This window comes from Sapajus apella, unplaced genomic scaffold (assembly GCF_009761245.1).
Source record: "Sapajus apella isolate SASKATOON/1434 unplaced genomic scaffold, GSC_monkey_1.0 scaffold49, whole genome shotgun sequence".
Taxonomy (NCBI): Eukaryota; Metazoa; Chordata; class Mammalia; order Primates; family Cebidae; genus Sapajus; species Sapajus apella.
Window position 1 is genome coordinate 14,270,583 of NW_022436989.1, and position 12,532 is coordinate 14,283,114.

At 42.8% G+C, this 12,532-nt stretch overlaps 1 protein-coding gene across 5 annotated transcripts in view; it reads left to right on the forward strand.

Moving 5' to 3' along the window:
* The window catches only part of PCNX2 (pecanex 2), a 291,183-nt gene that overhangs the window by 245,599 nt on the left and 33,052 nt on the right, over positions 1 to 12,532 (forward strand). For all 5 annotated transcript variants that reach the window (XM_032242324.1, XM_032242325.1, XM_032242328.1 and 2 more), the window contains 2 exons: positions 3,973 to 4,226; positions 11,464 to 11,697. In XM_032242324.1, the coding sequence (XP_032098215.1) occupies positions 3,973 to 4,226; positions 11,464 to 11,697 (488 nt within the window). The remainder of the gene's footprint in view (positions 1 to 3,972; positions 4,227 to 11,463; positions 11,698 to 12,532) is intronic.

Consider the following 12,532-nt stretch of genomic DNA (forward strand, 5'->3'; position numbering starts at 1 on the left):
CAAAGAACTGTCAACTCGTAATTCTACATCTAGGAAAAATATTCCTCAAGAATAAAGATAAAATTAAAATATTTTCTGATTAAAAAAAGCTAAGATGATTACCAACTGACATGCATTATAGGAAACAGCAAAAGGAGTTCTTCAGGCTAAAAAACAACATTAGAGGAAAAATTGATTCTACATGAAAGAATGAAGATTGTGAGAAATGGCAAATATGTGAGCAAAGATATTTTTGTTTTTAAAATCTTTTAGAATTGATTAAGCAAAAAATGATGACAATGTATCATTGAGTTAAAATTATATGTTGAAGTAAAATGACAATAATACAAATAACAGGACGGGAAAAATATTTCATTGTAATATTTTACATCATTGGAGGATGTGTATGAAATTAATTCATAGTAGATTGTGATAAAACACACACATTATAATTCTTAGAGAAACTGCAAAAATTAAAGAGGTATGGCTAAAAAGCTGATTGAGTATTCTAATATATAAAAAAGAAATACCAAAAGTTGCTTGATTAAAAAAGAATGACTGGAAAGAATGCAAATTTAAAAAGCTGGGTAAATAAAAACAAGTAGCAAAATAGTCAACTTTCACCCAGTCATATAAATAACCACATTACATGTAAAAGGATTAATCACTATAATTAAAAATTGGAGATCATCAGACTAGATAAAAAAGCAAGTCCTAACTATATGCTGTTTACAAGAGATTTTTTAACTATAAAGATCTGGAGAGTCCAAAGAACTCTCAAACCTATTTTGTTTCGTGCTATTTAAAATAAAAAGGCAGAAAATTATATTCCTTACACACGCTAATTATAGGAAACCTAGATTAGCTTTATTAATATCAGACTTCAAGATGAGGTGTATGACCACATTAAAGAAGGATATTTCATGATAACCAAAGACTTAATTCATTAAGAAGACATAGTGATCCTAAATGTGCATACACCTAATAACAACTACCAGAAGCAAAAACTGAATTAAAAGTAAAAACAGAAAAATCCACAATTATAGTTGAACACATCAACACTATACCTTCAGTAAATGATAGAAAATGTATGCAAAAACATTAGTATCTAGAATTTTTAAATGATACTGTCAACCACTTTAAACTAATTGACATTTACAGAACACTTCATGTAGCAACAGCAGAATACAGATGTTTTCAAGTGCACTTGCAACATTCACCAAAATAGGCCATATGCTAAGCCATCAAATAACTCTCAATAAATTTTAAGACGCTGAAATAATAAATGTTCATTCTCCAGTAATGCTGGAATTCCACTTGAAACTTACAAAAATTTATATCGTAAAAATTCCCAAATATTTGGAAGATAACAACACATTTCTAAACTCATGAGTCAAAAAAGAAACAACTAAGTTAATCACAAAATAACTGAGTTGAATGAAAACAAAACAGCATATAAAATGTGTGGGATGCAACTAAAGCAATGAATAGAGAAAAATGTACAGCTGTAAAGGTTTATCTAAGTAAAGAAGAAAGGTTGAAAATTGAGATGTAAGCCAGGGTTTAGCAAACTAGGGTTCACGAGCTTAGAATGGCTTTTACATTTTGGAAAGGAAGAGGGGAAGGGAAAGGGAAAGAGAAGGAGGAGGAGGCGGAAGAGAGGCAGCTGCAACAAAGACCATATGTGGCCCACAAAGCTTCAAATATTTACTCTCTGGCCCTTTACAGAAAAAAGTTAGTGACCCCTGATGTCAGTTTCCACCTCATACTAGAAAAAACTGATGAAGGTAAATCCAAAACAAGTAAAAGGAAGAAAAAATTAAAGATACATGTTGGATGTCTATGGTTTCTCTAGAAAATAGAAAAGCAATAGAGGAAAATTAATGAAACCAAGTGATGCTTCTCTGGAAAAATCAAGGATGCCAAATTTCACCACTTCTAGTCAGCAGCATACAGGAGATCCTAGCCTGTGCAAGAAGGTGCCAAGAAAGATAGACAAGTCAAAAAGATTGTTTAAACTTCTAGAAATTGTTGCCTACATTCACTGTCTCTGCTTTTTCCCTTCCCATTATTTCTTGAATTCACTCTCATCATACTACCCCTCCCCGACCTTTCCACCACAGCCTCTCTTGCAAAATCACCATACACTTCCATATTGCCAAATCTAACAGTTCATTCTTCACGTAATTTAACCTGCAAGCATCATTTGATGTAACTGACGTTCCCTCTTCCTTTAAACTCTTTTTTCACTTGTCTTTTGGGACTTCCTGGTTTTCTTTCTGATTCACTTGCCATTTCTGCTCCATCACTTTATTGGGATTTCTTCAGCTGTCCAAGCTTTAAATGTTACAATGCTCAGATTTTACTTCTCAGACCTCTTCTCCATGCTCTGTACACTCTCTTATTAGCATATAGGTTATTTGAAATAGCCCCTACATGCTAATAATTCTTCTAGATTTTATAAATCTCCAGCCAGGGCTTGTCCCCTGAGCTCCAGATTCCTTAAGCCAGCTGCCTCCCCGACATCTCCATTTTGATATATTAGGCACTTAAAACTTAACATATGTAAGAGTAAATCCCTGATCTTCCCTCCACTCCCACCCAAAGGCCGGCCCTCCTGCAATCTTCCTCTCCTCTGTAAACAGTAATTTCATTCTTCATCCCGCTTCGGACAGAAACCTTAGCATCATTCTTTTCTCATCTTTTCAATATCCCATATCTAAATTCATCAACAAATCTCATCAGACTGCTTTCAGATGTATCTAGAATCTAATCATTTCTCACCCCTTCCTCCAACCACCCAGGTCAAAGCCATCATTCCCTCCCATCTGGGTTAACTAACAGCTTCACAATTGTTGCCCTGGCTCCCACTCTTGTTCCCTCGACAGTCCTTTCTCTGGGCAGCAAGCCAGAATGGTCCTCCTAAGACATAAGTCAGGCCACATTTCTTTTAAGCTAAAGCCATCCAAGTGTTCCTCTAACTCATTCTAAGTAGGATCTGCCCCTAACTGCCTCTCTGCTTCATCTACCACTTTCCCACTTGTACACTCCGCTATAGACTTTCTTGCTGCTCTGGGAACATATAATAAGCATGTTCCCACCCCAAGGCCTTGGTCTTGGTCTTCTGCCTGCCTGGATTACCCTTCTCTCAGTCATCTGCACTAAGTTCCCCCCGACCTCCTTCAGTTCTCTACTCAGGCATCCCAGGGAGGACCTCTCCGATCCCTTATTTAGAATAGCTATTCCCACCCTGTCATTCTAGGCCTTTTTTCCTTTATTATTATTTGTTTGTCTGTCTTCTTTAACCTAAACTTTTATCAGTTTAGGTTAAGATCAGATAAGTTATACAAGGACAGGGATTTTATGTATTTTTTTCATTGCCGTATTCACAGTGCATTGGGCGCACTCAGTATTTGGTGAATACATTAACTTATTCAGTAGCTCATCTGTTTATTTATTTGTGTGTTTACTGAATTTTTACATGCCAGGCACTGCCCTTAGTTCACAATCTAATAAAAGTAATTGGAACAACTACCATTTTTTCATGGTGACTAATCACTTTGCATATGCCATTTGATTTCATCCTTACATTAGCCTGTTTTACAGATGAGGAGTCAAGCTTGGACCAGCTAAATAAATGGACTAAAGTCAAGTAGTTAGTCTGTACTACCTTTTTCAAAACCTGTTTGTCTACTGCCTCCCACTGAAATGATGTTCTTCTGCACTGACATTTAGCTCATGTCTCCATAAACATTTTTAAATGTTTTAAGTATATTTTCTACAGAGACTCAGAATGAATGTGAGTGAATAAAAGAGTTCATGATTATGAGAATTGTGACTTCTTTTGGGGACTTATTTGAGAATAAACGAATTTCCCAATTCCTCAACTCCCTTCAGCCTCTTCCCCTCTGATGAAGGCATGGGGAAATCCATTGAAGCGAACATTCTAGCATGCCTTCTCATCAAACCTTCATCGTGTTTGTGCTCTGCCAGGAACCTACTGCCAGCAGAGAGAGGTGGAAGCCATCATGGAGAGTGACGAGGAGGACAGAGGCTGCTGCTGCTGCAAACCAGGCCACTTGCCCCACCTGCTGTCCTGTAACGCTGCCTTTCACCTCCGCTGGCTCACCTGGGAAATCACGCGGACCCAGTACATCCTGGAGGGCTACAGCATCCTGGACAACAACGCGGCCACTATGCTGCAAGTGTTTGACCTCCGAAGGATCCTCATCCGCTACTACATCAAGGTATTGCTCTGTTTTCTGGACACCTGTCTAAGACAGAGTGGTAGGATGGCACAGGAAGCCTCGAAAGAGCTCTGCCAAAAGCTACATTTTGAAGCCTCTCATCCTTGGCTTCTGAATTGGAAACCCAGCCATCTGGGGAACCATTGCTTTTGGAAAAACTCTCAGAGGGTTTTGCTTTAATCTGAGGTTTGTGCCCTGGGTCATACCGTTTTCTTACCTAGGTCTTCTTTGTCTCTTCTACCACAGCATGATTTGTTTGTCCTGATGATGATGACAAATTTAAATATCCTAGAAATATTACTAAGCCTCCACGTTTGAGTTATAAGTGTCAAATTAGATGCTCTGCAAAGTGTCCACTTGAGAACCAGAATTGTATTTTAAGCTCATAAGGAGTACTCAAAATGTGGCTAAATCATCCAGTCAGAATTGGTTGTGACAGCCTTTTCTCCTATGGTTCACATGGAGACCAATCACATACTTTTTCAGTTGCTCGGTGCCTATGTCTGCCCAATCTGTATTCAACCTCAGAAATCATGGCAGTTTGGAGTGAGTCTCCTGGAAAACAAGTGTAGGACTTGACTGAGGATGTGTCGTGCTCATCAATGCTGAGCTGTTTTCTGAAAGGGGAAGGGGCAGGCGAGGGCTGTGTGGTGGAGGAAATCTTCTCTGTGGGTCTTACGCAGGAGATCTGGGGGGACTTGGCATGGTGGAAGTCCTGGATGGCCCACAGAAAGGTCATATTTTAATGCTGTTCAAAAAGAGGAAGCTTGGCTTCTGAATTGGAAACCCAGCCATCTGGGGAACCATTGCTTTTGGAAAAATCCTAGAGGTCTTTGCTTTATGTGAGTGAATAAAAGAGTTCATGATTCATCAGAGACCACAAGGCTCCCTGCCAGCGTGCTGAGGCAGGTGGCCCAGCAGAAATGAGGAAACCCAGAACGAAAAGATAACATGGCACCTAAAGTTTTAACTAGCTAACAAGCAAAGAGCATTGAGAAATTTGGAATAAAGCCAGGCATGGTGGCTCATGCCTATAATCCCAGAGCTTTGGAAGGCCAAGGCAGAGGATTGTTTGAGCCCAGGAGTTTAAGACCAGCCTAGGCAACATAGCAAGACCCTATCTCTACAAAAAAAATCTAAAAATTAGCTAGATATGGGGTGCACACTTGTAGTCCCAGCTTCTCAGGAGGCTGAGGCAGGAGAATTGCGTGAGCCCAGGAATTTGAGGATGCAGTGAGCTGTGATTGCACTACTGTACTCCAGCCTGGGTGACAGAGCAAGACCCTGTCTTAAAAAAAGAAAAAAGTCTGGAATAGCTATTGGGGATTCCTGACATCCTTAATAGCTGCTGAAGCTAAATGGAAATAGAAAATAGCCTGTGAAAGTCAGAAGGGTAAACAACTGTTAGATCTCATCCCTTTAGGTGATTGCAACACAAAATGTTTGCAAAACCCTTTCCTCTGGCAGAATATTTACAATAGATTTAGCAGTTTGTGCTCACCATCTTTGTGTGTGCTAGAGATGCAAAACATTATATTCAGATTTCATACAGAACTACACATGTTGTGTCCAACTTAAATTGGGGAAGATTTGGGAAGCAAATCAGGGAGTTATAACCTACCTTCTATTTCTAAACTCTAAGCCAACTCAATATACCAGTTGTGTTAGATTTGGCAGTGGGCCATGAAATAAGAGTGGCATGCATGTTAGAAGCTTATGCCTCTCAGACTTTGATGATGGTTGGTATGGTCGCTTCCAGAATTTGAGTTCCACAATTTAAGTTACAGGCTTAAAGGGATAGAGGAAAGGACACAGAAAATGAAGACCAAGGGTATGCAGCAGCTGCCCGTTAAAGAGGTTCTTGGACGTTGCCACAATATCTTCCTGCCGTATCCCATCAGCCAGAACATTGTCACATGCCACCTGGAAGAGGGTCTGGAAAGTGTATTTTGGGCAGCCATGAGCCCAGAATGAAATCATATGTTCACGGAAGAAGGAGAAAACAGATGATAAATGGTAACCAGCCATCTCTGTTATATCCCTGGACAAGGAAAGTGTCCCTCGAGTATTTCCTTTAGTTTTCAGGAGGCAGGACAGGGTGGTTGCAGGAACAGCTAGATCCAGGAGCTGACTCAGCAAGAAGACTCACAGGCCCATGAATCAAGTGGCTGGAAGGGGACAGCAAGGACAAGTCGTGTGGGTCTAGACAGCCCAGGTAGATAAGTCCCGGAGATGACATCTTCCTGTTGCCTCAAGAATTAGGCTAGACTCTTTCATCTGCTACCAAGAGACCTCCACTGTTGCTACCAGCTGTGTTTCCCACTCCCCTTCCCCCATCTCTCACTGTTTTGTGTACACAGTATGCACACACTACCTGTGCCCCCTGACCTACACACTTACACACTGCTCGCTCCTCCTGCAGGGACTCTCATCTCCCTCCCATATGCCCACAACTTGTCTTCCAACCTCGGTTCCAACAGCTCTTCCTCACCAGCTGGCTTACCCGGGGCCGTGCCTGCAGTCACCTCCCCTGCAACCTTTCCTGCCTCGCTTTATGGCAATTCTCTAAACAGAGCAGCCACACCTGAGTCCTCAGAGCTCTGCTTGATGACCTGTATATCACATGGCCCAATCTGTTTTTTTGTACTGAATGAACAAAGGTTCCAGGGAACATAGGTTTGGAGCCTGGGTCATACAGTCTGGAGAAAAGAGATCCTAATTCAGGCAAGGGTTTGGTGGCCTGCTGCAGGCATGAGTGGTCAGAGTGGGGCTCAGCACTGAGCCACATCCCTGTCTTTCCATGAGCCAGACATGTGGACAGACCTGACCCCTCACCATGGGGCCAGCAGATCACCATAAGTAGGAAAGAAGGGAGGAGCAGTGAGAGTGAGATGCCCTGTCTGGGTCCATCCTCCCTGGCCTAACCCTGTTGGCTTTTATAGAGGCCTTGGGGATTCCATGACTGGACCAGTTTTTGATGCCTTCTTTCCTTGGACTGGTAGTTGATACTCACCTTTCTTTTCTCCTGACTGCTGGAAATGTGCCTCTCAGTCCCCTAGATAATTTCTAAGATGACAATTTGCCATTTGACAAATCCAGGATCATGTCCAAATGGAAGAGGGCTCAGGAAGGACCCCCAGAACCTGCTGGGTAATAGTTGGCTTATGAGAAAACAACATCCTTCACTCTGTTTTTTAAGAAAGGAGAGTGAAGACAGAATGGCCATTGCAGCTGGGCTAGGAGAGGCAGGCAGTGCACAGGTGTGCTACCTAGCATGGTGCCTCTCACAAGCCAGGGCCAGGGCAAACCTAGAGCAGACTCCCTTCCTCCCCCATGAGCTAGATAATTACACATTAGAATTTCATGGGCCCGGGTTGGGACCCAAGGACTTACATTGTTTGATAAGTTTCCTAAGTGATTTGATACACAACTAGACTTTGGAGCTACTACAGACATAACTGTGCCCACAGAAACAAGAATTTTCTAAACTCCAAGTCAGCACTCAGGATGGGGCTGAGATTTTTGGAGAGATGGGGCCTCATAGTGCTCCCGTGTCTCATTCACCTTGGAACCGTCACGCCTATCCTGCCAGGTTACCTCCAAATACAGCACTCAGGGCCTTCCTGCCCTTCAGCAAGGGGTGGCTTGGAACCTGCACTCATTCCCCGGTGCAGCTAAATTTCCTGAAATTAAGGGAAATTTCAGGAGGGCCAAGTGGCTATTAAAACAGAAGAAACAGCATGTTGGGGGTGAAAAAAGACTATTTTCTTCTTGGGCACAGTTGCTAGGTAAACAAAGTTGCCTTCGTAGCTCTGAATTGCTTAAAGTTTCAAGAGTTCGGTCCATTCTCTTTATTATTTTCTTACTGGAAAGGCAAAGTGAAAAGGAGGAAAATTTGAAATAATTCCTTTACTACAAAGGGAATTTTTTAAATCTCCTGATAAACTGGGTTAGTTCCCCCACTCTGTGTGAATATATTTGAAATCATTTCCTTCCTGATGACTTGAGGTTTTCCCTCGTGTCTCCTCCAGCTCCCTGCAGTTTATTAGTGTTTAAAACCCTCTTCGCAGTCAAGGAATCTGCTGCTTTCTGTGCAGGCCTGGCGTTCTGGCTGCCATTGTTTCTGGGCAGCTCTTTTAGAAAGGAGATGCGCTTATCACTGGCCTTGCAGAATGAGGAGTGAGCAACCCATCAGGTTGATCTGCCTGCCAGGCCCCCCTTCCTAGAATGAGTTGTCTGAAAGAATATGCTGATCTACAATTGAAATGAGGAACCAGGAGGATCCCTGCTGGAGGAGCCAGATATCACGAATTTATTCAGGAGGGGTCCAGCTTTTAACACGGTCCGGGTTGACCCCATCAATTCATTGTCACTACCCCGACTTACCAGTTTTACTTAGTGCTGTATCCACTTCATCCTGACAGATTCTGAAGGATTTTACAGTGCTCATTGACTATGTCTCCATGACAGAAGTTCTGCCTAGATGGAATGGAGATAGGGTACGACTTGCAAAAAGTGGGGTGGTTCTGTTTTCTCCCGGTGAGAAGTGTCGGTGCTGTGATTTAGAAAGTTGAACGTCAAGCTGGGTTCTGTTCTGAAGTCAGCACTGCAGGGTTTTGCCAGACGACAGGAGGAAGTGCTGACCTCTGGGGTTCAAAGTCCTCATTAACTATTCTGACTTCATCAGCTATGGGGTTGTTTTAATTCCTTCCTAGCAATGAATGAAAACATAAACTTTTGTCTTTCAATCTTTGTTTGTTATTCTTATCTGGTATGTGATTAGGCCATATTGGGGGAAAACTAGACCAGATGTTCACTAGAGCTAGATGTTTGGAGAGATCAAATTTCTTTTTTCCCTTTGCAATGCTCAGCCGAGAAGCAGTGCCCATGGGCATGGGCTTCATTACTTTCTTTTGCTTGCAACTTTGGGCCGACGACTTAAACTGTCTGTAAATGATCCAGCCAGCAAGGAGACAAGAGAGAACCCTCCAGATCCAAAGTTCATATTTGTGACTATGAGATGTGCACTCTGGTGGCCACCGCAGACACAGCGGGTCTCCTGTCCCCTAATGCCATCCCCGTTCCCTCGCCCCTGTGCCTCAACCTCTCCTGGGCTGCTGCTACTGCTGCCAGTGTCTGCATCCCCTGTGAGCCCCACGCTCATCCTGCTTGCTGGGTAGGTAAGTCACAGATGTCAAAGACATGACTTTTTTTTTCCACTTACATACATGTCAACGGGCCAGGCCCTGTGCTAAGCTCCTCATATACATTATCTCATTCTAAACATCAGAACAGACATGCAACATGGACATCATTAGCGCGTCTTTCTTTCCTGCCTTTGCTTTCAGCTTCCTTGACCTCTTCTTCCATCACGCACTCTCTTCCTTCCTCTTTATACTGAAGAGATTTCTTGAGGCTGGCATGGTTATTGTGGGGTGCAGGATTACAGAGGATGGGAGAACAGGCACGCTACTGAATTCTAGTGATCGTCTGCAGATTTTATTTTTCCACTTCCTCATTTTTGGGACAGGTGGACTGTGGAGTCTAATAGAAGATGTGCCGAAAGGAAGGAAGACCATAAGCCATGAACCATGGACGAACCTCCCCAAAGTCCAGGCTGTCCTTAGTCCTCACAGCAGAAAGTCTAAGTCATGCGTTTGCAATTGTTTAGTGGAAATCAGAGGCTGTCTCTTCACCTGCTAAACTCCTATAAAAAAAAAAAAACCACCTTGAAACCAGATACCTCAGTAACCTGAGGCCTTGAGCTCTGGGTTTCATTTCCCAGCCAGAGGGAGGAAACAGCCAGAGAGGGAGGGTGGGAGCTCCCCTAGAAAAGGGTTTCTCGGCCCATTCCACTTACAGGCGTCAGTCACTGAAGACTTTGTTTCCATCCACCCAATATTCATTTCTTTCTGCTTTCTCACCAAAAAGAATGTTTTTTAAAACAGAGAAGAGCATCAGTTAAGTGTTTCTAACAGGAGCACACATGCCTGCCTCCTTGCATCAAACACCACGAGCCCCCTAGCCTCTCATGATTTCACGATGACAGGTGCCGACTCATTCCAGGGGTGCCCCTCAGCCTCAACAGCCCCCAGCACCACTTGCGTTTTTCTGCTATAATGGAACTGCGGTGATGCTGGCAGTGACTGCAGCAGCACACCCTGATCCAAGCCTATCAGCCTTGGATTTTCATTTCCTCTGTCACATTTTTATTTCTTGAGGGCAGGTGCTAGCCTTTTTGAAGGAGGAATTCATTCAAAAACTACAAAATGGCTTTCCACAAAGCTGTTACTCAGAATAATCCAGCCCAAGGGAGGCATTTTCCCCAAGCGGGACTTGTAAGTACAGTGTCTGATTAAGAAGGAGACATGGGTTCCTTGTGAACGTATCACAGGTGTCCACTGTCTGGGCACTCAGGATTAAGTGTGTGAAGGTTACAACAATTTCACATCGTCCATACTTTCCATAAGAACTGTGTTGTTTTGGCTGGGCACAGTGGATCACGCCTGTAATCCTAGCACTTTGGGAGGCTGAAGCAGGAGGATGATTGAGCCCAGGACAAGACCAGACTGGGCAACATGACCCTATCTCTACAAAAATAAAAACTAAAAAATTAGTCTGACATGGTGGCTTGTACCTGTAGTCCTAGTTGCTCTGGAGACTGAGGCAGGAGGGTCGCTTGAGCCCAGGATTTCAAGGCTTCAGTGAGCCATGACTGTACACTGCACTTCAGCCTGGGTGTCAGAGAGAGACACTGCTGTCTCAGAAAACAAACAAACTCAAAACCCTGTTGTTTTCGCTCGTTAAATACTCTTTGGGTAGGGTTCTGGAGGAGGGTCTACCCCAATCAACCTAGGTTGAATCAGCCTAGCCTAGGACCCACCAAAGCCTGCAGCAACCCCAGCCAAAGGTGCTTTTGTATGCTTCTCTCAGAGAGGACAGGGCTGACTGTCATTCTTCCTCATCACAGAAATTCTGTTCTGTTACATTCTGTTAGCATTACATTCTTCTCAGTTCCCTCTTCCCTATGATAACCCTTAAGAGAGGACATTTTAGAATGTTTGAAATGAGTTCTGTACATTACACCCAGCAGAAAATACAAATGATCCCACATGTCAGGATTTCATGTCTCCTACTTTCCTGAGGTTGTTTTACTTTCTACAATTAAATAAATACATAAATTCTTCCTGGCTTTAGAATAGCTGTAAAGGCTCAAAATCTTGCTTTTTCTCTGCAGAGTATAATATACTATATGGCAACATCTCCCAAACTCCTCTCCTGGATCAAAAATGAATCACTTCTGAAGTCCCTGCAGCCCTTCGCCAAGTGGCATTACATTGAGCGTGACCTTGCAATATTCAGCATTAACACTGATGATGACTACGTCCCGTGTCTCCAGGGGATCACACGAGCTAGCTTCTGCAACATTTATCTAGAATGGATTCAACACTGTGCTCGGAAGAGACAAGAGGTAGGTCAGGGTGGTGGGGGCTGGGGCATGGAATGGAAGTTTAATAAAGAACATTGTCATGTCCATCTCTTTCTGATATCCTATGGTAGACTTACAACACAGAGGATAGAAACAAAAAACACTATTTGGATAAATGTTTATTGAAGGTAAGCAAAATTAAATAGGAGAATCAATATACCATGTCTCCAGTGAAGGAGACTTGAAGGTATATATCCCTTTATGCTTGGGGCCAGTGCAGTTTTAAGCCTCTATTACAGCTTTTAAACATTTGCAGCTTCTCTGTACTGGAATCAGGGGGATTTACTGAATATATTGAATCATGGACATGAAAATTCTATTTAGCAATCAGATGGTCCGACTTAACTTCTGTCATCGTTATTTTGTGTGTCTGTGCTGTTATTGCTTATGTGCTGAGAACACTTCCCTGGAAGTGAATCCTGCCTCTTAGAAATATAATCAAGAATTAATGACAGTTTATAAAAAGAGGAGAAGGGGCAGGGGAGGAGCAGAAGGGGGAGGGAGGAAATGAAGGGAGCAGGTTTACTTTGCTTCTTAGGATTTGAAAAGCTGAGTCCATGGGTCGTTGTTGGAAAATGTGGGTGCAAGTTAGAAACAACGTCCTCAGCAGCTGATGCACTATGTGGCATGTGCTAGGCAGAAAAAACCAAACCAGTACACTAGCCAACGTCTGTGAATTTCTTATGGGTGATTAGAAACAGGTGGCAGAAGAAGCAGGTGGCAGAACCTCCTTTGTCCAGACCAACCACGAAGAAGGTGTGCTAATAACCTTAACTCATGCCAGGCCTCTTTAACAGTTGAGATATACAAAGAATTG